The sequence below is a fragment of the Paralichthys olivaceus genome, chromosome 1 (assembly GCF_024713975.1).
Source record: "Paralichthys olivaceus isolate ysfri-2021 chromosome 1, ASM2471397v2, whole genome shotgun sequence".
NCBI classification, from domain to species: Eukaryota; Metazoa; Chordata; class Actinopteri; order Pleuronectiformes; family Paralichthyidae; genus Paralichthys; species Paralichthys olivaceus.
Window position 1 is genome coordinate 21,447,759 of NC_091093.1, and position 27,607 is coordinate 21,475,365.

General features: G+C 41.4%; 1 protein-coding gene across 4 annotated transcripts; it reads right to left on the bottom strand.

Annotated features, from left to right (window-relative positions):
* Positions 1-422: 422 nt before the first annotated feature.
* On the bottom strand, positions 423-27,286 carry LOC109624824 (LIM domain only protein 7-like). Of its 4 annotated transcripts, XM_069525206.1 has the most exons (29): positions 27,150-27,285; positions 26,945-27,038; positions 23,925-23,995; positions 23,397-23,466; positions 21,911-22,017; positions 20,723-20,753; positions 17,483-17,596; positions 17,233-17,398; positions 16,487-16,640; positions 13,638-13,697; positions 12,813-12,981; positions 11,800-11,960; positions 11,457-11,640; positions 10,513-11,097; positions 9,193-9,522; positions 8,810-8,924; positions 7,985-8,146; positions 7,680-7,846; positions 7,501-7,564; positions 5,324-5,349; positions 5,076-5,183; positions 4,900-4,989; positions 3,948-4,123; positions 3,721-3,765; positions 3,540-3,592; positions 3,286-3,457; positions 3,001-3,186; positions 1,733-1,817; positions 423-1,024 (listed from the first exon to the last, which is right to left on the bottom strand). In XM_069525206.1, exons 1-29 carry the CDS (start codon positions 27,245-27,247, stop codon positions 971-973), a joined length of 3,897 nt encoding a protein of 1,298 aa, XP_069381307.1. In that variant the 5' UTR covers positions 27,248-27,285; the 3' UTR covers positions 423-970. The 4 variants fall into 4 exon arrangements, with proteins under 4 accessions (XP_069381307.1, XP_069381312.1, XP_069381313.1 ...); XM_069525211.1 differs by lacking the exon at positions 3,721-3,765; XM_069525212.1 differs by lacking the exon at positions 13,638-13,697 and having other exon boundaries at positions 27,150-27,284.
* Between the last annotated feature and the right edge of the window lie 321 nt (positions 27,287-27,607).

Below are 27,607 nucleotides of genomic sequence, written 5' to 3' on the forward strand. Positions count from 1 at the left end.
GAATTGTTGATGCTTCTACAATATAGTAGAGATTGGAAGATAAGGTAAAGGTTATAGTCCTTCACATATCAGAGCAAAGATCTTTTGACATTTAAGTGTTTACCCTAAACCCAGTTTCTTTTAACAGCATTAAAAATATTAAATATTCTCATTTGTTTAGGTGATAATCACTTTAGATAACATTGTAATCAGCTAGTCATTAGTTTAACAATATTTTAAAAGTATTTTTGTTTCAATATAATAAAATGTCACCAGTGCACGAGACCATACAGAAGTTGCACTTTAACAAGTCAACCACATTTAAAAAAGTGTTGTGTTCTCATTTCCATCTATAGTATGCCAATGACATTTCTGTTTCACTACGAGACCAATGATGCCATCATGTGGCACATTAATGAATAACAAATCAAAGCATTTGCTGATAATGTTCAGTGCACTTTATTTACAACATTTCAGTTAAGACGCCCATTTTCATGTGAGAAATACACGTGTTATATGTAAACCACTGATTTATTTATCCCAAAGTGCACTTGGTGAGATATCAACAGAACAGTGTTTAAAATGTGCCACCGTACCTGGGTTACATCAACAAGAAATATCTGTATTTAATGCACTAATGGGCTCAGATCAAAAACAGCACAAAAATATAACAAACAGCATTACTAACACCACAATAAAAGCATTAACCAAACACTAATAACGATAATAATAATTATCTTCACTCCTTTATTTCATATATTAATCTACATTTTCTTGGAAATAAATTAGCATGAAAAGAGACAGAAAACAGCACATTGGATTAAAAAGCAACTGTTAAGAATCTTTGCTCGTGGATCAACAGAATGTCAAGATTTTATATTACAGACGTGACAGAGTTTTTAGTTTCACCAACAGTTACTGTAGGAGACAAGGTCATGGCTTGGCTGTGTGGACATTTTCCACTGTGTTTCCACAGTTTATATTCGGCTGCTTACTCTGTGATCCGGAGCACGATGGGTTGGTCACATGGAGGAGGCATCAGTGTCTAAAAGATTAATTATCAGAGTTTTACTTGACTGTGAAATAAAATTTCAAGTTTTGTGGACGGAGATTAAATCCAGTCCAGTTACATTTAAGTTTTAGTGTATGATTGGGATTCATTCCTGTTTTTCAAGATGAGGAATTGGCCATAACATCTTAAAAGCTGGGTTCCTGCAGGTTTCAACAAGTAGACTAAGACCTTTTATGAAATGTAAGATCTATGTCACATACGTCAGAGATGAAGGAATGTCAAAGGTCCCAGAGTTACTTCCAATTGCCCATAATTAAAGATAAGGTGAAGCAGCCTAATGACCTTGGATATCTCTTAAGCTGCAGGCAGGCAGTAGGTGTCAGACATTCTCACAGCCACAGTGAAGTGTGATTAATACTGAGCGGGGTGTTTTATTACAGCATGTTATTATCTGCATCATTAAAAACTATGCATGCGCCCACAGTTTTAATTAATATTTAATTATACATAATCAAACATATTAAAGATCTAGTTCATAATACTTTAACGGAATTAAGAATTTTAAAATTACGATTGATTCTTGAATTTTGGAGTAGACCCTGCAGAAACCCTGCAAAAGATTCATCTGAGCAAATATATAACAACAATCTGGAGTGGTTACTGCCATGAGGAACAGAAACCGTGAGGGGTGGGTGACATGTGTCAGTTGAGGTCAATTGCCTCATGGAGATCGATACTCACACTGGATTTGTCATAGCTCACAGTTTCAGATTCGAACCTGGACTCCAGTTTCCGCTCCTCCGAAATGTCGGCGGCAGCCCATACACTGAGGAAGAGGAGGGAAGTGAGAAAATCTATTTAAGAGAAATCTGGCAGACCTGTGAAGCCATTTCATCAGTTTATTCACCAGCATAACAGAACAATTCAACTTTATTTTGGTATATAATGTGGGTACACACACACACACCTTCCTGAATGTCAAACTCAAGGACTTCTATAGGACCTTACAGGACTATTGCCTCTAACTATGCCCTGTTGGGTCTTTGCATTTAATCGCTTTTACAGCGATAAAGATTTCTTTAATGAGAACTAAAAGCTTATACTCAAATACTAATGTGGCCTTCTCTAACACAGCAGAACAATATATCGAGAAAGACTTATGAGTGGAAGAGCAGAGACTGAGGAGGAGACACTTATTCTATTTACTCACTTTAAATTGAAAGTGTCAAAAGCTAAGTCAAGTATTATCAAGGATAAAAGATTTACATTCAAGGATTTCAAGGACTTGTGGGAATCCTGTGTAGTGTATAAATACTCAGAGTGCGGTGTGTGTGTGTGTGTGTGTGTGTGTGTGCGTGTGTGTGTGTGTGCATGTGCGTGCATCTCACTCACGGAGCAGAGAGTTGTAGAGGTGAGTCAGCTTTTACATCTACATGCTAATGAACGTATGTATATTAAATCTGGTGGGGCCCTCAGACTGACATTTTAACAAAGAGGGTCTAAGAGCAAAGCAGGCTGGTTCTTCCTCTAAACCAATCAGAAGAATAGAGATTGAGAGAGAAATACCAGACAGAACAGAAAAGTGGAGGGAGAGTGAAAACAACATGATGGAAATATAGTTTTTAACTTTGCCAAGGAGGTTTTGTTTCCCCCCCGTCCATTTGTTTGCCCATCGATTCACTGTGTGACTGTGTGTGAATGGTCATCATGACTAGAAAGACGCCTTATAAGTACAGAACATTTATTTATTAACTGACCCATCATGTGTGACCAAAGTAGGGGGGAAAAAAACACTCCATTGAAGTGAATGAGAAAAGAAATGATTCATAATGATTGGAGCTATTGTGACTGCATCTTAACCCAGTCATGACCTCTCACCTGGAAACAGGAGACGAAGGGCCTCTATAACCATGGCGGCTGTGCATGTTGACAGTGTGTGAGGCCAAGATGTAGCACATAAAGAAACCAACACAAGAGATACAGGCTCGGAATTCAAATACATTGCATACCCGTTGTGATGAGCTGGGTCCATGGATTCAGATTTCCTGGATGAATTGGCTCCGGTGCTGTAGCGGGAGTAGGAGTTCCTGCTCGGAGCGCAGTAGCCTGCAGCTGAGTGTGGGCGAGGGTAACCGAATGTTTCGGCTGATACTGGGGAGTGACGCATAGAATCCAGGTTGTCCAGAGACTCATACCTGGAGGGCAGAGGTCATGATTCACAAAACAGTCGTCAGAAGAGCCGCTAGCTAAGGTGCAATTTGAAATAGAGTTAAGACGAGAAATACGGGAGTCACCTCTTCAGAGGAACCATGCCGTTGACTGGTTCCTTGTAAAAGCTGCTTCTGCGCTGACGTATCCAGCTGTTGTCCGTCAGGAGCTGAGTTCTTTTCTTCATCTCCTCCAAAATCATCTGCCTGTCTTGCTCAGCCTTAGACAGAGATGGTCCTTTTCTTTTCCTCTGATCACCTGGACCAATTAAAGTTGGACGGGTTAGGTCCGTACATCACCAAAACAGAGGGAGACATTAAAACAGAGAGGGCGGACTAACCTCGTATCTGTTTGTGGGAGCCAGCTAATGCCGGAGAAGACAAGGACTTCGCCCTAAGAGAGACACACACACAGACATTATTCTGCAGAGTCTGACTTTCTTTTTCAGGGTCTACACTGAAATGGTTGCATGCTGATGTTGGCTTCAAGGCAAAGACACACTGAGCTTATCTTGTTCTGACCTGTGTGCAGGAGACAGCTGAGCAAAGCCACAAGATTCCACAGCCCTGAGGTGCAGCGGGAATAACGTTAAGGCCGAGCACATGCAGCGGGGTTGGAAAAGCAGACACAGCAGCAGTCAGAAAAACATGTAAAATAAAATTACATATTAAACTGTTACATTCAGCAAGGATGGAAAAGATCTGACAATGCTAGTGACATTTAAACTCGCAGAGAAAGGTGAATTCACCAGTGTTGTTCAGCGATGGTGTCAGTCTGCTCTTCGTGTGCATCACTCTGAGGTTTACGTCCCGATTCTTTCAGCTTGTCTCCGTCAGGGCTCTGCTCTTCTCTGTTTGACAGTGCACTCACATGGAGCTGCGTGCTGGCAGGCCTCTCACTGCCATTCATCTGGATGGTGGTTAGCTTCAAATACATGGGGGAAAAATATATTTTATAGAAACAATGAAAATCCCTGAAGGATAATGTTGACCATGGACCCTCCATCAGTATTTATAAAACTATTATAAGAAAAACATGAGCCACATCAGCAATTCAAAATCGATGAAAACTTCTTGATTAAAATAAATCTATATTTTTTGGGGAATGAAAATTTAATCTACCAGGGCATTCAGAGACATAGCCCATAGCTCTGCTAAGACCAAAGAGTTCCCTTATTAAAACAGTTAAATTCACTAGATCTGGACTTTTTGGATCTGCAAAAAACTTCACACATTCATAGATTTCAATCCCCAGAACAATTTTTTATTTTTTCATCAAAATCCATGAATTATTTTAAGATAAACAAATTCCTGGATCAGCCCAAAAATGTAATACCCTCTACCTTGATTTATTCCACCACTCCAATGAAAATTGGTTGGAAAGTTTTTGCATAAAATAACCTCCTGTGTCGCAAATAACAGGGAAATCAATTAACATGTTGAAAACCCTATTTCACAATGTATGTTCACTGTATCCCCTGATCCAGATCTGATGGACTGATTTTTTTCTGACCCATATCGCATCATAAAGTCCCATCATCCGGGGGTCACAGTCTGAATGTACTCACTTGAGGTACACATTGAAAAGCACATTCTGTGATGACTTTATAGAGCAATATCTTATAATTACTTATTATGAACTCAGTTTTAACTTAAATGGTCTGCAGCTAAGAAAAGACTCAGAGGACTGCACAACATTACCTCCGACTTCCTGCCCAAGTCCCCCATCGCATCCTGCTGTGCCCTCCGCCACTCTGCCTCCAGCCTCTCCTGATCCCGCTGGTATTGCTCCTGAAAAAAAAAACAAGACACATGATGATTAATAAAAGCAATAAACTCCTTTTTGTGATTCTGTGTTGGGAGAAAAGAGTTTAGACCTGTAGGAGGCGCTCCTGCTCTTCCTGCCACTTTTCCTGGCGTCGTCGATCCTCCTCTCGGTCCCACGACCAGCTGGATGAGGAGGGGCTGAGGGACGGCACCTGGAGCTGGGGATACACAGACAGACTGTGGGCTCCAACATTATCACAGAGCAGTGCACACACGCACACGCACACGCGCACACGCACACGCGCACACGCACAGCGTATGTTTCGAACAAATCTTTGATGGTGGTGCAGTAACTTACATCAGATATCGCAGATTCTGAACCTCCTGGGTGAGGAAACAACATGTCAGCAAAGAGAACAGTGTAATGGAGGTCACACAGTCACCACACGAAGGCTGGGGACACATTAGCAGAGACTTTTGAAAATGCACTGGGTCACACATGGGATGTTCTCTTTTATGTCTGCATCAAACTTTAGTTTGATCCCTGACAAATGCTCTGCTGCATCTTTCTGAGCAGCACAAAAACATTGATGTGTTCACACACTCATGACACAGTATCAGGAGCAGTGTCTCGCTCAGGGACATTTCAGTGCACTCTGAAGGAGCCGGGAATCGAAACCAGGAACCTTTCATGGGTCCAGAGTCTGGCAAGCTCCTTACGCTCTTTAAAAAATGTGTCTTTAAGAGATATTTAAAATGTGTGCTTTCTCCTAGCTCTGATCTTACCAACTATTTTAATCAATTTATAGATGTTTTATTTTTCTCTTCTTTTTACTCAGCAGCAACTTGTTATTTCTGTATCTGTGCTCCAATACTGTGTGATCTTCAAATGACTTTCAATTGTTTACTTTTTTAAACTATATCAAATTGTTTCCTTCAATTCTTAACTTGTAAAGCAACTTTTAATTGTATTGAAACGTGCAATATAAAAAATATTGTTATATTTGATATAGTCGCTATAAACCAAAATAAAAACATAATCAAAATAAATGTAAGTCTCCTTTACAGAGCTTTATATGCACGCATAAGTTAAATATATGATCAGAACTATCAAACAAGTAATGAGTAGTTGAGATTAAACCTGTAAATATGTCTGCTAATGTACCCCCCCCAGCATAAAGATGCCATGCACAACTTCTATAATCAAACAGTTGAGCATGCTATAGCAAATGAAAAAATATTCACACGCCATGACCACACAAATCTGCTTTGTTCATTTGCTGATTAACTCCAAAACAGATTTTAGCCTCTAGCATGTGACTCACAGTACAGCAAAGAAACAAAACCACATACACAGTGAGAACATTTACCACATAAGTAAACCCATGAGCTGAATCCTGCAGAGCCTGAAGAGAGACACCATTGTAGCAGGACACAGTCATTAACAACCACCAAGGGCAGCGTCACAAACCAGGCATTGTGCAAACGAATGAGGACGTTACCAATTAAAAAGTAAAAACCCATTCAGACAGAACATGGGAAGATACAGTAAGAGAGTGAACAGCTAACAACACATTACAGCTCTGCGTGAACAAGGTTAGACTGTACCACCTCTCTGAAGCAAAAATAAAGTGGGCACTCATTTATAGAGATGCTACTTCTTTCATAGTTGTGTGTCTGGCTGCTTTGAATAAAATGCAGTTTAAATGCTGGATTAACCAGGGTTAGTGCAGGTCGTAAAATTTAAAGTTATATTTAAGACTTTAATAACTATGTTAAGTATAACAGATATGAAGTTGTTTCAAAGTCCTAGAATTTCTTACCCTCCCCCATATTAGCCCCATCGAGAATAACACTGGAAATGACACGTTTTCTCTCAAACTACAGGCAGAGACACAGAACCGCAGTCTTTCCAACAGCCAAGTCGAGTGTGCCGAGATCAATTCTGAGCAACGTGCTTAAAGACTTAATCTGATCAGTTATCAGTTCCATGTTGGTCTCATTTCTGGATTTATTACAGCGTGCTAATATTTGTACCATTGACAAAGAACTACAAAACATGCTGACAAAACAAAGTGTGACGGAAGTGGCGTTAAATGTAGATTAATAAAATAAGAAGTAGCTTAAATGTATTTAAGACCTTGTAAGACGTAATACTTCAATGTTTTTACAGCCTAAATCCATAATATAACATTTTAGACTTTAAATCCCAGCTTCATGGCGGTCCTTAAGTAAAGGTCCTCATCTAATCACAGTGCATTATCCAATTTCTTATATTCCTTCTTAAAATCTTAGCATACTGAGCATGTGCATTTGATGCCAAACATTTAACCAAGCCAAGCACCAGCCACCAAAGCTAAATTTCAAACTGGATTTTTACCTCTCTGTTTGAAAAACTCTGCCCTCCTTGTCTGATTTTTCCTAATCATTTTATTACAGTCTGACATGGAGAAGGGATGAGAAATCACAAACTGTATCTGAGGAATTATTCCTGCCGAGGATGTGCGTTCATGTTCAGATTTGTAATGTCATTACCTTTACTTTTGGCTGTCCTGTGGCCTTCAGCAAACCCTCCATCCAAGACTTTACCTTGTTTAACCTGGGCAGGTGAAAGAAAAGATCGGCCTGATGACCACCACTAATTAAACTGCACCACCAGAAGCTTTGTGCATCCATTTTTTAAATGAGGCGATAACTGCTGAAACATTGCTCACATTGTCTGTGTGCCCATTGAATTTCAATGCTGCGGTTTCTGTAGAGGCAGTGCTGTTGGCATGGTGATCAGAACAACCTATCAGAACAGGCGCTGCGGCCGTCAGATTGAGGGTCATCCTGCTCTTGCCTGGCTGGGTGTGAAGACTCCCCTCACTGGAGCTCCAATCTAATGACAACAACCAGCCATCAAAACCAAGGCCACATGATCAACCAACGAATGTGATGTCAAAGGTTAAATCATCAAATTATTTAACCACCAGGAGGAGGTAAAAGACAAGACTGATCTTTTGGCTCATTATCTCACCCTTGTTGCCATAGCGTCTAATATCCATGGTTAAGCTGCCGGTTTGCAGAGCAGATGTCATTTTATCCTTCCACTGGTTGTAGTTCATGTGTGCCACCGCCACTCCATCAACAGCCACGATCTCATCATCCACACACAGCTGGCAGAGCTCTGCTGGACCGCCTGACGAGGGAGGAACGGAGGGGAGAGAGGGCCAGGCATCAGGACAATGAAAAAGATGAGAGCGTGGACAGCACGGCACAGAGGTGCCAGCTTCACAATTTATTTGCTAAGCACAAAGTGAGAAACAAGCAGTAATGGGAGGACAAGGTTGCTGCTCCGAGTCAAAAAGTAGGCCTGTCAAGCAAAACTGCACAGCAGCGAGTTAAGTGACACCTCTCTCTCACATCTAATTAAACATTTATGGTGGAGTTTGAAATCACACACACACACACACACACATTCTGAGTGAAAACCATCCAATGATCATTTCTCCCCTCATGTACATCATTATCATAATCGCTTTGGATAATTTGCACATTTCTCCTTGTTTGCATAATTTTACATTCTTATTTCGCTGCATGATCATTTTGGCACCGAAGAAATTGATGCACCAACATCATTTTTATATCTCTACTCTAACTTGAACAGTCAGTGTGGTGCGTCACTGTTCCAAAGTGCAGGCTGTGTGCAAAAGCAAATGAGAGAAGCAGAAAATATTATGGAGCACATTGGAGCAGACAATGTTCAATGACCTAATCGTCACACTATTTCAGTCCATCTATAATTAATTATTCATGTTACAAAATTACAGTAATGCAGAGTTAAATATAGCGAACGTCTTACCGAGCTGAATGAACTTTACTCTCGCTCCTGTCGAGTCCCAGTGAGTCTGGAAACCAAAGTCTGGTACACTGTTGGGTTTAAGGGTAAGGCTCACTCTCATGTTACTGTGATCCACCTGAAACACAGACGTTAAGGTGACACCCTGTGATCCAATGTCCTGTACTTCCTGGTGGAAATCAGAGACTTTAGAGGTCTGCTGCATGAATACAGGGATACACTGATAAGTCACCACTTTTTCAGGTTTTGTTGTCACAATGTTTGTGGCTTTAGTTAATGCTGGTAAAGCAGAGCATTGAAAAGGTATCTCTCAGGTTCAGTGTGTAGAATTTCAGTTTCAGTGCATCACTATCACATTTGCTCTGTGATGTAAAATAACAGTTTACCTTTGTAGATGTCGGCAGAGCGGAGCTGTTGTAGTGTTGGGCCTGCAGAGCTGAATTAGGTTGCGGTAGTGGCTGGGTGCAGGGCTGATGGTGAAACCCATTTGTCTTGATGGAGGTCTGAGTGGATAGTATGGACCCCCCTGTCCCCTCCTCCTCCCCCACCTGATCTGTACCACTCTGCTTTATCTGACTGGTTTTCTTCAGTCGGAGTGAAGCCTGGTAGGGACTCCTCAGGTGACTGGCTGCAGTCTGTCTTTTAAGAGAAGATTTCGAGGGTGGAGAAAGACATTTTTCTTTCTCACTAGTCAACTGCGAACCGTTGCCATCTACCTGCAGATGAAAAAAAGAACAGGATGATTTCTTCAGAGGGACGGTGCAGACACACGTGATTGCACCATTAACTCTCCAGGAAGACGTGAAAATAACAGTGTGTGATCCTGTAGTGAGTTGATGCTGTTCAGACTGAGGCAGCAGCATTCCTATTATTAATGAGGAGGATTAAACAAAAGGTAACACAAGCTCATACGCACACAGGAAACACTCTTATCATATTAACTAGCTGGAGTCCATGTGGTGGACTTAACAAGCCCCTGTGCAGCTTCCTGAGCACTAAACATACAGAGTCAGAATTACAGCCGGAGAATTGTAACTGTCTAGACCGTAAAACATAATGTGCAGCTGGCGGCTCTTTCTTTAAAAAGCTCCATAACTTCAGTAACACTGGAGAATATTTCAGCTCTGACTGTAGAGACCATTGACTGTATATAAAGATGGACTTCACCTCCTCTGTGTTCAGCTGGAGTCAGAGTTTGTTCAACCATGATGAGGATGGAGCCGCAGTCGTGATGTCACACTGATACTCATGCTCCACCAATCGCAGGTGCTGACCTCAGCAGTCACTAAAGTTTCACCCCATTTTTTTTAGGATCAAACAGCTAATAAAAACAGAACTTACCAGAGAAATAAACTATTGAAGAAACATCTGCGTGATAAGAACTGACAGAGACAATCTGAGAAAATTATTCGAGGTGTACTTTTAGCTTGGTCCAAGTCCTCTCCACTAACATGGAGGAGGCTGTATTTTTGACCTAGGTGGCAATCAAAAAGCTTTGGCTTCACTTTTGGGGAGCAGCCATGTCATCCATCTATATACACACAGTCACTACTGACACATCTATGTTTATCTACTGTTCATCTGCACGCTGTCATCCAACCTTTGTTGTCATCAGCCACATATTAACACCATTACTTATTTTACAAGGTCAATTATTCTCCACTAGATGGCATCTTACTGTGTGGAGACCATTTGGTAAAACTCACACTGCACAGTCTCGGCAGCGAAGACATCCTCGATTGCTTGGTCCCAAAGGGTCTCGCTGTGATCGCAGAAGAGAGACGGGATGAGCCCTCGGACCGCCGGTACCCGCGGGGAAGGCTGGCAGAACCGGACCATGATGCAGTTCTGGACAAGTACTTGTAGACACCTGCAGTTTGCTCAACTGGTTCCCAAGATGTCTTAAGGCTCTCCTCCTGGGACATTTCCTTCAGAGATGCCTGATTCACTGGAGCAGGACAAAAGGATGGAACTGTTGGATCGATGCTGGGTGGAAGCTCCTTGTGATTCATCGTAGACACAGTGCAGGTTGATTTTGTGGCCTCCTTTGGCTGCAAGGTTGTGACCAGAGTGGAAATTTTATTTATAGGAACATTCTGGGGCTGAGTCGGTTCAGATGTGCACTGAAGAGGAGCTGGGCTGCCCTGAGATTTGACTTGAGTCTGAGAGCTGAAAGGGAAGTCTGCAGAAGGTGTGGTGGCTCCTGCTCCCTCTGAAGCAGAGGAGGGAAAGTGGCTCTCCTTTCCCAAGATGGTCCCATCGGAGGCAGGCATGACTCCTACCAGTGATCCCTGAGAAGAAACAAAGCACAGCCAGGGGTTTGCCATGGAACAGCCGAGAATAAAAACAGAATATATGTTACACCCTGCACCTTTCAGATTTTTTTTCATTACACCTTTATTTGACAGGGCAGAGTAAAGTGGGGAGGGGGAAATAGAGCAGCGCCGGATCAAGCCTCCATACGTGTGGTACCCAAGAGCTCACCTGGTTGAGTGGGCACCACATGTACAGGGTGGTTGGGTTCCTGCAGCTATATCGATCAGAATTATTATTATTTTTTTAATTTCTTGGTATTTGTAACCACCATTACATAAAACAAGTACATTCAATGAAGCCATCATGGAAAAACAGAGCACAGCTGTAAACTCACCTGCGTAGGGGCTGGGTAGTGGAGGATAAGTGTGGCAGTGGGAATGAAAGGTGCCTCAGTGGCGTAGCTGCGGGACAGCAGAGCTCGAGTATGTGGCCGGAGATCAGAGTTTGATGATTTTGACAGAGGAGAGGTGGAGTGGAGTCGGGGGGCGGGGTTACTCCTGCGTGGTGACGGCTGGTCTCTGAGGAGTTGGCATGTAAGGGAAGAGGAGCCGATGTAATAAAAGGAGAAAACATGAGGGGGAGGCTGTGGGTCATATTACAGGAGTTCACTGTGGCCTTTCATGCACAGGATTTGAGGGTGTTAGTATTTTTAGTAATGTACTTAAGCAGGACTGTACCTCTTTAGCATTGCGCCACGTTCTGTGTCATTCTTAAAGTTGCTCACAGCCCTATTGGTCATGGACAGAGAGCATGCATTAATCACATGCTCTCTGTCCAGCGACTTCCTACGGCAGTCAAACTTGGAGCTCCGGCGACGATTCTTCCACTTCGTCAAGTCCTGAAACAAACGTATGAGCCAATGACACTTTTGTGTTTGGGTATAAAACTACATTTCAGTATGTTAAAGCTCCGACACATTGTTCTGACATAAAAAGTTCAATCTCAACCTTGGGCCCTGATCTCATCAAGTGTAAACAACTCCCAACATAAGGACCAGTAGCTCTCGAACTTCTGATGACATCACGTCATCCAGTTGACACCCCCCCCATCCCAATTTCTTTGAATTGCAGATATTTAAATTTCCATGAACCACTATAACTTAAGCTTTATGCAAAAAACATTTAATTCAATATGGATGTGTAATGTATTAAAATTAACTCAACTGGCACTCGGTTGAGAATAGGGCTGGGTTCTTCATTAACGATTCATAAAAAGGAGGAATCGATATTTTAATATAAAGGTATACCATATTTCCCATGAGTGACCCCATTGTACATAACAGGGGCAACATTTTAGCGATTGTGTCTGTAAACTCAGTCTCGCTCTCTCGATTTGGAAAATTCATGGCGATACCCAGCCCTAGTTGAGAACATACCATTTGTCCAGTAGTCTCTCTATCAAACCATGTTTAAATGTATTTGGATCTGCACCAAATTGCACAGACTCAATATCGGGGGGGGGGAAAAACAAATCCTGGCGCCACAATAAAACTTAATGGGATCTTCCCTGATCCATACGACAGCCTTCCACCAAGTTTTGTGGTAATCCATCCAGTAGTTTTGGCGTAACCCTGCCAAGTGACAGACAAACACTGACAAAAAAAACAACCTCCCTGGTTGAGGTAACTAGTAGTTATGCTCAAAAGCTCCAGAAGTACTGAATGAACCTTGTAGCGGTACTTTTGACTTACATCTTGCCACTGAGCCTCACTGTCCTTTCCGGGTACGCTGCTCCTCTGTGCATTTTCTTGCTGCCACTCCTCTGCCGTGTCAGCGTCTTGGCCCACATCGGGAATAGTGTTCTGCTTAGGAAGTTTACGCGCCGGGTAGAACATCGGGATGTCGCTGAGTGATTTACTCCTGTTTCACACAGACAAAGAATCAAGACATTAAAATGAATGAATGTGCAGAGCTAAGATGGTATTTAAAACAACGCCGCTTTATTTTAGTGTCACTTTAGAACATAGTGTTGCTGAGCAAGCATGACAAACATACCAACTAGTTTCTACATGCACACACACACAAAATACATGACGGGCAACAGTATTAACGGCAGCAACACGACACATTCTGCATTCAAACAACAGAATCCATAATCAAGTGGGGGGGGGGGGGGGGGTACCATTCAAGTCAAATAACGCAGCAGTATAAATGGCAGCAGATGTTGCTGTCTGGATAACACAACAGATTTGACTTGCAGCAAGTAATGGCATTGCTGCGGGCCACAGAGGATGTCAGGCGTGCCATTCAAATAACTTACAGCAGCTTTTAGCAGCTAGAGTATCAAAACTGACATAATTTGATCTGAGCAACCAGGACTGTGATTACAATCAGTCCTGTGGTTTGTCATAAATTCCTCCGACAAGTCACCAAATGCTCCGTCTTCAGGAACAAGCGAGAGCTGTTTGCAGAGTAATGTCCTTTGCACCCAAGCGGAATACAAACCAGAGCAGACACGGAGGAAGCAGCAGCAGCAACATCAGCGCTTATTTTACACCCAGAACTTTAGGACTCACCAAATCCAGCCAGGGTTGACCTGAGCTGGTGTCTCAGGCCTGGCCTGGGTTTGATACGCTCTACAGAACCAAAGAAACACATGAAGATGGATGACCGCCATTATGCAAAATATTTGGTTTGATAAAAGCAGCCTAATGAGAATGGGATGGAGTAGAGACAACACTGTGTAAATAAGACACATTTGGATTAAAAGGGATACGACACATGGGTACAAATTCACATGCTACACAGTATTTTAATGTTTATTATTCCACACCAAATCATATAGCACAGGCAGAAAACATGACAGGACAAATGGGTTATAAATAACTTTTTGTTATGGCTATGAGAGTGCGTGAGTCATCTGATTAACCATTACAATCTAATGAGTCACTTAACATGTTGCTGTCAAATCACCTTCAACGTCATCTGTGCTATAAAAAAAAGGTGCCACAGTGAACGGCAGATAATTATAACATGCAGCAACAATTAATTCGTCTAATAACTTCATTAAATATCTGAGAAACTGAGCAAGTTTCGGCTTGTTTGCCAAAATTATGAAGCTCCCTCTGCAACTTTCACATTTTCAAATCTGGAATGCATCCATTTGACAATGTCGTACATGAGGAGATGATGAGTAGAACAGTGTTAGAGCTTGTATCAGCAGATTATACAGTGTGTGATGTTGGTATTTGTATTTAAGAGATCGGGTTCAATACCTCCCACCAAGGAAGTTAGATTTCCGTCTGTGTTTGTTTGTCTTTTAAAGATTATGCAAAAACTACCTTCTATGATTTCCACTGAATTTTGTGCAGGGGTGGGACATGAGTCAAGGAAGAATCCATTAAATGTAGGTGGAGATCCAGGTCAGGGGCTGGGATGCAGGAATGTTTTAGGTTTGAACATTGCCAGGGAGGTTTTTAAACATTTCTATTAATTTCCCAGAGAATAATGGATCTCGATGAAATTAAAAACAACCTAGCATGGTTAGGGGACTGATACATGTGTGTAATTTGATACAGATGTGAATACAAAATTTGGATCTAGCAAACTGAAATGTGGTTTCATGAGGGGACTGTTGGGCCTTGGTGGAGGTGTGCTCTCTGACACTCTGGTTGGGTGTGGACCCTCGGGACTGGGAGTGTTTTTGGTTTTCTTTATGAGGTCTTGACTTTACTTTATAAAGTGCCTTGAGATAATGCATGTTATGATTCGGAGCTATACAAATAGAATTGAAAGTTCTCAGTGATGGCTTCGAGGCTCTCCAGTTGTGGCAGAGATGTTTTGCACAGTAGCAGATGTCATGAGGTCAAACTCTTCGTCAGAAGAACCCAGAGCTTTGTGGCTAGAATCACAGAGAAGGAAGAGAACGTGTGAAATAAGAACATGATAAATAAACAATAGTAACACAGCGTGTCTTCAGAGGAGAAACATTGAGGTTTTAGTTTGTCATCATTCAGCGTCAGTAACACTAGCTAATGCCCGCACCAAGCAAACTAGGAATTCCTTTGCTTGGCATGATGGATTTATATGCTTCTATTTAATGCTAAACATGAAACCGCATGTCATGTTAAACTGCAGTTAGCAAGTTATGTTTCTCAAAAGATGTTAAGTTAGACTCAAGCCTGCAAACTCAGCCATGTGATATTTTTGTTCAAGCAAAAGGCATCAGTACAAAAGAGCACTTCCTGCTCTGCCTTGTATTAGTTTTACTTAACTGTGCCTTCACACTGCCATGCATCACAGAGCAGTAAAAGCAGCCCACTGACCTTAAGCCTTGCATTTTACGATACCAGGGTCTTCTCTGGGAGCCAAGATAGATCGTGCGCACGCGAGTCTCCTCTTCAGGCGTCCAGTATTGAGGCAAGAAGCGGTCAGAATTGGGGTTGGCAGACATCTGACGAAGAGCCTGCTGCACCCGCCGGAAATACAAGTCATCTAGGACGGGGTCAGCTTCGGTGTAGTCCTCTTCTGAGTCTTCATCACAGAAGGCCCGCTGGAAAAGCGCTTCATCAAAGAAAGACTCGGGAGGAGTCAGAGCGAGTTGGGGTTTGTGAGAGACGGGGGCTTCGTTGACGCTGCAGCAAAGAGCGGTTTATTCACAGCTGATGATCACACAGGCTTTGCTTTGGGTGAAATAACAACACCAAGTATCTTAGAAGTGATCGCCGACGTCACAAAGCTGCTTCAAGGTCTGACTGATGATTAATGTATGATTTATGCAAATTCACAGTCTTCTGAGGATAAGCTCACAGGGTTACACAAGGTTCGTTAATTTTTTAAGCAGCGGTGCAGGAGGTAGCGTCTACTGGTTCACCATTAACAGTATGTATCTTCATCTACTTCTGCAAAGAGTTGCTGTCATGTGCTGGGCACAAATCCGATCCGGGAGGGACGATGGTCTGTTCAGATGGTTGGAGTTTTGCTCCCGTGTGGGTGCGGCAGCCTCAGGCCAAACTGACCCCCCGATCAACATTTTAAAATGTCATGGTAACTTCTTTACCCAAATTTAAACCACAAGAAGCATAGAAAATATATTTAAATAATGTTCACAATAACTCGCATTGGTAGTTAAAGTTCACAGATTTTCATACTCAACTGTAAATCATTATGTCTTCAGGACTGATGTAAACCGTTTAATAGTTTGTCAACATACAACTATTAAATTCTCTTTTGTTTCTGTCTAATTTCTGATTCCACATTAAAGACTGTTTTTAATTCAAATGAATTATATTTAGAAAGATAAACATGTTCAGAGTAACAGAAAACCAAAAGTTACAGTGGAGCAGAATGTGAAAAATCAGCCATGAATAAGTGAGTTAGCCACAGCATGTGAACTTGCTGTGTAAAGCAGCCACATGTACAGTACCTGGGGAGTGGACCGTCGCAGCCGCTTCCATTGCCCTCTTGTCTTTGTATTCTCCGTAGAAGTGGTGGTGGGATATGGCCTTTAGTCTGATGGACTGGAGGCTGTGAGGTCTCCATTCTGAAGACCTGCTCAGCTTCTGCATCACTTCCACAACCTGGACATCATGTGAAAAATAAGCAGGAGAAAAGATTGGTTTGGAGGGAAAGAAAAGGACGAGAAACAAAAGCTAAAAACAGACAGATAAAGTTTAAATAAAGGAAAAAGTCTGAAAAACAAGAGGAACCTTCAGTGGATGACTGAGTCTGCACACAGCTAAAGCCTTTAGGGAGATTTGTGACAAGTATTTGACCCTCTCCCATCACAGACACTTGTCACCATAGTGTGGAACTTGCCACAATCTATCACTGACGCGCAGCAACACCAAGTACGGCAGCGTGCAGAATAATGACGAAATACGAGGATCAGCCACTTCTGGGTAGAAGTAAAATGATTCAGTGTAACATGGGTGCACATGGAATAAAAAAATATGATAATTCATGACTTTTTGATAAGGACATTTCCATTTTAAGCTCTTCTGGAGTTTCACAGTAGCAGGTAGGGGGCAAAAACTAGTTGGATAAGCAAAAGGTTGCAAAAGCAGGGTTCTTCTAAAGAACAGAAACTACATTTGCACCCAAATTAAGGATTATTTGAAATGGTGCAACTTTCACAAACTGTTAACAAGGAGATTATAAAACTAAATGTACCTTCACTATTTGGGCGGAGGCCCCGGTAGTCCGGAGAACCAACACTGTCCACAGAGTTTTCCCTTTTATAGCTCTGTCTCATACGCTGACGTTCCTCCCTCTCCGGGTACCAGCACTCTCTGTACCCGCCGTCTTTCACAAACACGTTACTGCCCTCATCTAAGGACTGGATTTAAAAGGGCAGGGTTAGTATGAATAGGATAAAAACAAAGAAGGATTACAAACAATAGAGGCTAGAAGAGCAGTTTACCTTGGACAAGGCCAAACCTAACAGTCCTTCAAAGGCCTTGAAGTTGAGCTGAGGTCCACTGTAGAATGCGTCGAGGTGAGCTTTGCGACCCAACCAGTAGATGGTGATCAGAACCTGAGGAAGAGCAAACGCAAAACCATGAAGTACACAACTGCCCTCTTCTACCATGTGAAAAGAACAAATTGAATTTGTTTCTCTTCTCAAGTCCAAACCAATGCCCATTTCTGCGATTATTTCTCTCCAGAACATTGAAAAAGTAAACTTTCAACTAATTCTGTCAGAGATGCGAAACAAAAAAGGTAAAGCACCCAATGCTACAATGACTTACCTTTCTGCCTAAAACACACGGGAAACAGGAGTTCAATCAAAATGCCAGCCCACCCCTACCACTGCGATGAAAATGACCATCAGCATGACAGACGGTGCGAGACTCTTTTCCGCCCTCATTCTAAAAGTGACAGCAAAGTGCTGCTGTGTGTGACACTATCATTTTGCAGCCTCTCCCCTGTCACAGCAGGTCAGACAGAGCTGCCAGTCTGTCCCTGGTGTTTTTCACCGAATGGGGAAGGACAGTACACTGTGAGAGTCCTGGGAGGAAATGCTGAGCAGTGCTGCAGTCAGGAAATGTTTAGAAGACGGACAATAAGGAAACTCGGTGGTGCTAGAAGCTAAATATCAGTATGCTAGTACAGACAATGCTAACATGATAAAGTTAGAAGGTAATATTCATCTTGATTTAGTCCGTTTGACTAGGATGACCTTCAAAACTCACACCTCCTAAAAAGGCCAAACAATCCTATACAGGTCTAGTTTTTATTAAAGACAAATGGTGAAGGAGTCAGATGAACTGCACCAAATTGAATCAACTAGATCAACAGCATAAATGTCTGATTTTCTTATTCATGTAAAGATTCATGTCTTATTTCCTGAGAAATTTGTAAAAACAATGAAAATTTCCCACTTGAATAAATCCGCACCAAATTAATTGGGCTGGTCGATGGTCCGTCCCTCCACTAAGTGCGGTTCAAATCGGTTCAGTACTTCAGTTGAAGAATTGACAAACACACGAAAACATAACGATTAATTAACAGCTATGATTGGCGTCTATGTGTCCGGCGTAATAACCCCAGATATGTTGAAAATAAATATATTGATAGTGAACATATCTTTAACACCCTGTCGGAGCCTACAGGTGGATCCTGGGGTGGAAGGGTCTGAATCAACAGGGCAGCAGTGGCATTAAGAAGTTTAAATAGAAGTCTATATAATATCCAACTTGAGAGGGTGTGTATGATAGAGGATGTTGGAGAGTGAGATATGTCTCACAAGCATCGCTATATTAGTGGCATGAGAGGAAAAGTCAGTACATTATGATTCATTTTCTGAGAATAGTCTGTCTCGTCTATATTTTCTGTTAATCCATCTAAAGGTTGTTGTAATAGCAGCCTGGAAGAAAAGCAGTAGAGGGACTGACCCCACCAACCTTAGGGTTATGTCACTATAAACTGTCTAGCAGGTATTAAAAATGTGTCTGCCCAAAACTGAGGGGCATTTGTAACCTTTTTCATTCTGTCCCTCAACATGTGATGCACTTTTCTCACAGCATCAGCCATGAGGAACAAACTTGAATGTAATCTTCAAAAGACCACCTCAAAACCCCAACCACAGTCCAGAACACCAGTGACATTAGTCAGACACCTGTCAACCATCAGTAAAGACCGGGAGTAAAAGCTGATAAATATGGGCCTCTCATTGGCATTAAGAGTTTCATTACTGCAGCAACTAAAGTGTTTGGACACCGTTTATTTCTCATTTGCCTCGAGGCGAGGGATATATTTTTGACGCACTGCCTTTGGGAGAGCCTGGCAGAGTGGCAGCCTCTGTTGCTCAGGGAAAGCCACAACACCGAATCAGACTTCCCCCGTCTGTCTTAACAGAGTCATCATAGAGCAGACTGAAAATAAAAATCCATGTAAGAAGATTGTTATGGCTAAATATTTGATAACATAATGCAAATTAAATGACAGATGAGAATTGAGTGGTGATAAATGCATTTGAATGGATTACCAATTACTCTTGAGCAGCTACTTTACTGCTCATCTGAAAGCTAAATAAAGATATAAGAGTTCTAGCCATTGAGGAGAAGCAATATAATTAAAAGAAGATGCAAAGACCCTTTACAATGTGCTGCTTTTAAAAAAAAAAGAAAAAGAAAATTAAGGTGATTTAAGCCAATATGAGCCACTGAAGCTAAAATTAGTTCCACTCTTACCTCATTTGCACAACCTGAGTAAACAAGCATTCAGGGCATTTTTCTAGCTATTAACATTTACTGTATGAATAACTCAGCTTCAATTATCTGTGTGGCTGGAAACCTGAATGAAACTGTTGCTTTCAATGGCTGCAAATTGACCCTAATTGGTTGATTCAAAGAAAAATGCTACGACCATTTCAAAGAAAGAGGGCTGCAACAAACAGCCTCATTACAGAGTCCACGTCGTCAGCCATTGTGTGATTTAAATGAGGCTCCGCAGATAACCAAACCACCTCATGAGCTGCAGAACATGTAAAATACCAGCGGTGCACACAAGCGTGCACATACACAGCCCTCACATGTCTGCACAATAATTACTGTTGGGAGCGACGCATTTACAGATACAGTTCAAGGCACAGTGATAAAACCCAAGTCTTCACTTTGGCACAGACTAAGTGGTGGGCAATGCCAGATTATTGTGATGAGCCTTGAAACAACCCCCTTGACCATCATTCACTCTTGATTCTGGAAGAGTCTTGATGCTGGTGGGATGTTGGCATCAGGAGCTGGAACCAACTTCATACAAGTGCTGGTAATTGGGTTGATAAATGAGATGTTGGCTACAGATTTCCTCTCATGTTGTTAAGTGATTAGGGTGTTGACGTAAAACTCATCGGCCATAAGAGGGAAATCAGGAAAAAAAATCCCCTCATGAAACCACATTTAAATTCATCAGACCCTGACTTTTATTTTGATCCGCACCAAATTGCCCACACTCCTTAACATGGCTGATTTTTAACATCAACATCCATGAATTATCCTAACAGAGATTAATGAATATGTTAAAAAAAATAGTCCCAATCTCATGTTAAATGGTGAAAGAAAAATATTCCTGTAGCCGCCCCGAAATTTAAATAAGTAATCCTGCTAAATACAACCTCCTTGGTAGAGGTAAGAAATTGAGAATTCATCCAGGTCAAACTTACATTTTTCAGTCTTCTGCTGCTTTCATCTCGCCTGAAACAAAAAATAACAAAACAGGGAAAAAGATCAGTCATGCTGCAGTTTACAGTATTTACAGCACATGCAGTGACACAAATGCAATAGCTTTGCCTGTGAAGAAGATAAAGAGCTCTTCCAGTGACATTTCAAAACTTCTCATTTGCAACTCTCAACTTATCAGGATTTATAGACAGCAGGCGATCACACAGCAGCAGCTTGTTAGGTAGGGCTCAAATATTTATAAATGCAAAGAAGCTACGATGCTAACGCACAAACTACTCAACCTATAAAACAGGTGCTGCAGTAAAAATACCCCCAGTTCAACGTGTTTGCCATCGCACATTACGGAATATTGCTTCAAATGGTTTCATAAGCAGTGTGAGATGACTTTAGCCTCGTGACACAGGGCATTATCATGGTGGAAGTAGTCATTAGAAGACAGTAAATTGTGGCCATAAAAGGATGCATATGCTCAGCAAACAATACTCAGACAGGATGTAGCATTCAAATGATGATTGCCTGGTATTAAGGGCCTGTGAATCCGCCAAAAAAAAAAAAATATCGTCCACACTATTACCACACCAGCCTGGACTGTTGACACAAGGCAGGTTATAATGAATTCATGTCTCTGATGCCACATTGTGAATGAGATCCAGCTTTGGTGTCCATCGTGGCCTCAGATTACTTTTCATTGCTGAAAGAAATTGAGCCTGATGTGGTCTCCTGCTGTTGTAGCCCCTTCGCCTCAAGGTTTGACAGGTTGTTCATCGTGAGTAAAGTTATCTGAGTTACCCCATTCTTTCAGCTCAAATCAGCCTCCTCTGAGTTTTTGCACCCATGGATCTGCAGCTCACTGGATGTCATACAACTAAACAGTTTCAATGATACATCAATCATACCAATGAAATCACATTCTTTTCCCTATTCTGATGTTTAATGGGAACAACATTGCTCAGTCCTCATATCAACTGAATCGCTTGTGCTGCATTTGCATGATATTATGCATCGCACTGCTGCCACCTGATTGGCTGATTGGATAATTGCATGAAACAGGTCTGATACATTCATCATTGTAGGAGCACATTGGGTAAACGTGTGCTTCTCTGTGGCGGCTTGATCACATGTAGCTTTGAACACACGTGTACACATACATGTGGAATGTCAGTCTTTACCTGAGAGTGACGCGAGTGGACAGGTCTTGCAGGTCTCCTGGATGAAACAGCTGTGACTCGTTCAGTCCCAGTTTCCCACAGGCCTTGAGGAACACGTTCACATTGTCCTGGAGATTCAATAAACAGAATCGGCAAAAGTTAAAGAAATAAGAGCATGAAAAGAAGTCGGTGATGATGTTGATTTGGATCAATTAACCTCTTCGAGTTTGGAAAATGCTGCCAACAAACCTTTTGGCAAAAGCACCAACAATAAGAACTTGTTCTCAGATGCATTTCCTCTAGAATTGGAGCCCATTTTATCAATTAATCTGAAATCATGACAGTTTTGTACATGAAAGGAAACCAAGTCTTCTCTCATATTTAGCAAAACTGAATTTCAATGTGACGAATGCCATATGTACCTAGATTACAATAATTTTTGATCAAATATTTTTGTAGACATTTGACCTTTTAACAGAGGTTTATAAACATGTTTATACAAATCCTCTCACCGTGACCATTACCTGAAATGACAAATGTCAATGCATTACATTTCATCAGCTTTGGCCTATAAACAAACTATGGAAGTTATCTGAACTTGGCTGTTGTCTGGAAACATTAAACTCACTTTGCTTGGTGCTGCATATAATTTAATGCTTAGAGAGACTTTGTTCGAAAGAGGAACACCAGTCTGCCTTCTGCAGTTAGCAGCAGGCTAGCATGAACAACTCAAGACTTCCCTTCCACGGCATCGGAGCCTGATGGCTGTCAAAGTTACTGGAAATTCTCTGCTGCACCTCAAGCAACATCACCAACGTCTAAGGATCCACTATCAGGCTCCGTCCAATCACTGGCACCTGATGGATGGTTTGAATTGATCTTTTTCTGCTCTTGCTTTGGGCAGTTATGGCAATTATACTTGTATGAAGCCATCAGAATGCAGCCTGAAGTAGAAAAAATCTGCATGTGCATTCATGCCTGATAAAAAACATGTTCAGCATTTAGTGGCCCTCGATTCTGGATCATTTGATTTGTAGCACAACCGTGTCTCTGCCTTTGACAGGAAACCACACACTGTGTGAAACTTCCTGGCCAGCTGGTGTCTTTTTTCTTCTTTTGTTCTTATAACCAATAAACACAGATTTTAAAAACATTATTTACATCTCCCAGGTAAATTACAACTGTGTACCTGACTCAATTATTAACAGATCTTTTACACTGTTCGACACATTAAGCAAGAAAACAACCCTTCTTCCACACAGCCAAGATGAGACACACACACACGACTTCCTGGAGACTTACACTGACCTCAAGCATAGTTACTTGTCTAACCTTAGCCTTAACCTAAGATTAACCAATGAACCTAACCTTAAAAAGATGTCTACATGATTCAAAATATGTGAACTGGCTTTTTGACCCAATAAGGAAGACAAGTCCACATGATGTGAAAAATGTAGGTCCCTACTACATGAGTGATACACACAAAAACAGACTGTTCAACACTCACCAGGCCAGCGATGGGAGTAGACAGCCTGTTTACTCTTTTAATGATGCCAGGTTTCAACTTGTTGATCAAACTAGGAGACAAAACGATACAGTAAACAGTTTAAAACATTTCAGTGCAGCACATGTTTGAAAATCACAACAATAATATCAGAAGTCTAATTCTCAAGGGAAGCTAAATAGATTGGGGCTTAATAATCTTGAATAACTTCCAATAAGGAAATTGCATAATGAATAGAAATGTAACAATGAAAAGGTTCATTGGTTTATAAACCAGATAGATTTCATCTTAGAGTCAAGAGCTTTAAGCACATTTTTAATTGTCATTATTTCACATTATTTCAACTTAATTATTGGAATACGCCTTTACAGGTTTGTTTAGAGAAGCTGATTACCACTTTTCAAAACTGTAACAGTGCTGCTGCTGAAGCTAAACTTTAAATTAGCTTGACTCTACCACAACCAAAGGTTTACATGGTAATTTAGCCTGACTGTTCATAAACTACATCCAAGTAAGAGCATCAATACTCACTCGCAAAGCAGGACTCCATTCTCCAAGGCAGCACGGAAGTCACTGCAACCAAACAACTTTCCAGTCACCTCCTAAAGAAACCACAGCTTATTGAGGATTGTCCACTGCATTTCATTTTTACCCACCATAAACATGTGTTCAGGTTTGTTTGGCTTAGTTCTCTAAGGAGGAACTACGTCCAGTTTCCAAGAGTGTCCATGTATTTAGCATTGCCTCAAATGGTTGAAACAATCAAAAAAATATATTTTGCACTCGTTATAAGAGTAAAACTAATTTATTGTGAAGTTTACTGCTTAAAATCAGATGTTCACAATATGTCTGCGAAGCAAGAAGTCATAATTTATTTAGACAAGCATCCCCCCCATCCAACTTTGTTGTTGAAAATAAAGAATCAACCCAACCTTGATGATTTCTCACATCTGCAGTAAACACAAGGCAAGAGGGCTTTTTGTAATGAGGACATAAAAATGGGGCTATTAAGGTTCAGCTCCATAACCAACCAAAGGCCCCAAAAGACTATTCTTCTCACTAATTAGTCCCCCCAGGAATCTACAATCACAATTCATTTCTGGTGGAACTGGGCAGCAGGCACGGAGCGGAAACTTTCCAGTGGAATCAGACAAACAAAGCAGTGCGAGACAAACGAAAAAACAAACAAACAAAAAAAACAACTTGTGTGGTCAAGATGCTGTGTTCCGCAAACTCGAATTGGTCATTTCAATAAACAATTGCACAGAAGAAACCACCGATTAAACAGACTTCAATGAGTTGCTTTTGTCACTTGCAAACTTCTCACTTTCTCAAATCCAAGAGGATAAAAACGTGCCATTAAAATATATATGTGTTAAAATATAAATGTACCATTACTAAATCTGTGTGATTCACTTCTAAGACGTCGCTCATGCAATCATGTTCAATCTAGAGCTGCCACGATACGATGATTAATTGATTAATCAACTGAGAAATTGTTTTCATATATGCCAAATATCTGCAAACATGAAGATGTGAAGCTTTTTAGCATCAGGCACGAAAAGTGAATCAAACTTCTTCGGTTTTTAGCACGTTCACCTCTTCCAAGGAGGTCGTTTTCACCCTTGTGACTTTGTTTTTGAAGCAAGATTACAAAAAAAATGACTATACAACTTTCCACTGGGAGAACCCATTAAATGTTGGTGCAGATCCTGATCAGGGGCCACTTGCAACATATTTTTTTCCACATTTACACTGTTATCCAAGGGAGTAGTTAGTGTATATTGATTTCTTTATTCAGACAAAAAGATTAACTGAAGAGAACCAGCAGATTAATAGCTATTGAGAATGATAGTTGGTTGTAGCCATATTTAAACTAAAAGAACATTGGTTAAGATGGAGATTTGTAATGCTGTGGGTTTCACCAGAAACTAAATGACCCGTTTAAATAATGTGGAAGAGGCAGATCCAGTCCAGTGGGAGCTGAACAAACATGTGTAATGGCTGCATGTACTGTGCTGAAGATAAACTGCAATATTTTTTGGACACAGAAGCTTATTATACTCCAATCAGTAACACTGAATATTAGAGCACACACATTGACACCATTTAGCATTTCCTTAAAAGCAGCATGCCCTGCTTTTCTCCTCACTAACACACACAAGAGCACACACATGCACACAGCCACACAATTCATCAGTGCAGGGAAGTCGTCGGGTAAAATTGGTATGGGCTTACTGCCAACAGAGCCCGGGATAGAATTCTCACAATGATCCACTCATAAGATGGACGTTAATGGTCCCCATTAAGAAGTGGTCAACACTCACTGTGCCCATCTTTTACAAGTTGTATTCATTTGTTATGATTGGAGGATTACAACTCCTGCAGCGTTTGGACAGGAGCAGCCGCCAACTACCGAGGAAACGCATCACTACAAAACCACATCCTCCACAATAAACACGACATAACCTGCTTGTCACACAGCAACAGCTGGTGTGCAAAGAGCAGCAGACAGATCATAGCATCCGCAGCTCAGCAGACAGGCAGTTAAGAAAAACACAATGTGAGTTCTGTATGTTAAATGACTGTGTCAAACTGTTTTAATCATCTGTTCTTTGTCCCTCAAAGGTTCTGAGTCATAAAGTCAAATCAAGTTTATCTGGACGGCCACAGAGGATTCTGTGTGTCAGGAGCTTCTCTTACCTGAGGCTTATCCAGGTGGAATTTGCATTTTAGCCAAAGAGACTGTCAAGGTGCCTCAGTTTAGTTTTCTGTGTTGAGTTAGTCTTTACAAATATGAGCATCAACAGGTTCAAAGTTAAATTCCTAATGATACAAACCTTAAACAAGTTATTGTTCATGGCTGAAAGTATTATGGCTATGATGAAACTCCTTCCATCTCCACAAAGGGGTTAAACATCCTTTAATCCTCAGATTTACTAATACCATTCATCCTTGGTGTCAATTTCACTCTAGCAATTTAAAAGACCAGCAAATTATTATCATCTTTGTTTCACATGAGTCTTTGTTGACTCCCCATCCTGATAGGTACCTTACGATACCTATGTGACCATAGACAGATGAAAATTGACTCAGCAATTAATAGCAAACTGGAAAAAGGCCTGGAACCTTATCGATTTGCAGCACCGAGTCTACATACACTCTGTCATTCAATAGAATATTTACATTTTAAATACACATTGCTAATAGAAATATAATTATTAGAAGCATGTTTTTATCCCATTTTAATTGACTTTTATTTCTTCCTGATATATTGTACTATAAAAAAAGGTTTGTATTGTTGTAATGGTTAGTAAAAGCTTTCAAAGTCTGTTTCATGGCATCTCAGTTTCCTAATTCTTTTTAAATCTATTGTTGACTTTAAACTGCACTAACATGTATGGAAGTTACAAATACATTTGATGAATTGGTTCATAATAGGAGGGTTGAACATATAATGCCATCAGTTGTTTGCACAGGATTAACAAACACGTCTCAGACTGTGCAAAACAACCAGAAGAAAACAGAGAGAAACAAAAGAAGCCATGAACCTGGATCCAGCGCTGGGCCTCCTTGAACGCGTGTGCACAGCTGACACTGGTCTGCTGACGCCACTCCATCTCTGTCCTCTGCACAGGCTCAGCTCTGGTGATAGTTAGTGTCGTTAATCACGAGGCCCCGCACAGAGAGACACGAGAACCAAAGGACAACAAGCTGAATCCACGTTAAAGTGCGAGAGTCCTCGTGTTCACTCACCTGCTGCTCCACTGATGACACGTCTCCACTGATTGACTTGGACTCAGAGCTTCATCGCTGCTGCTCTCATCACTCACCAGCTCTGTCTGTGCGCTCATTGGCTGAAAGCAAGTGGGATGGAAAGTTTCCGCCCACTTCAGAACTACAGACAAACTTTTTTTTTTTAGAGCCAAGAGGGGTTCATCATATTCATCGACCCTCTGCTGCCTCTATTGGTGCACCTCGCCACTGTGGTCCAGAGGAGCAAGAGTCAGAAGACTGTGCACAGGCCTGCAGTCAGGGTTTCAGAGGGGTAGTTCACTGACAAATGAAAATTCATTCATTATCTTCTCACCACTATGCCGATGGAGGGGTGGGTGAAGTGTTTGAGTCCATGAAACACTTCTGGAGTTTCAGGGGTAAACAGTGTTGCAGCCAGATCCAATAGAACTGAAGGAACTGGTGACCTCGTCTTTAAA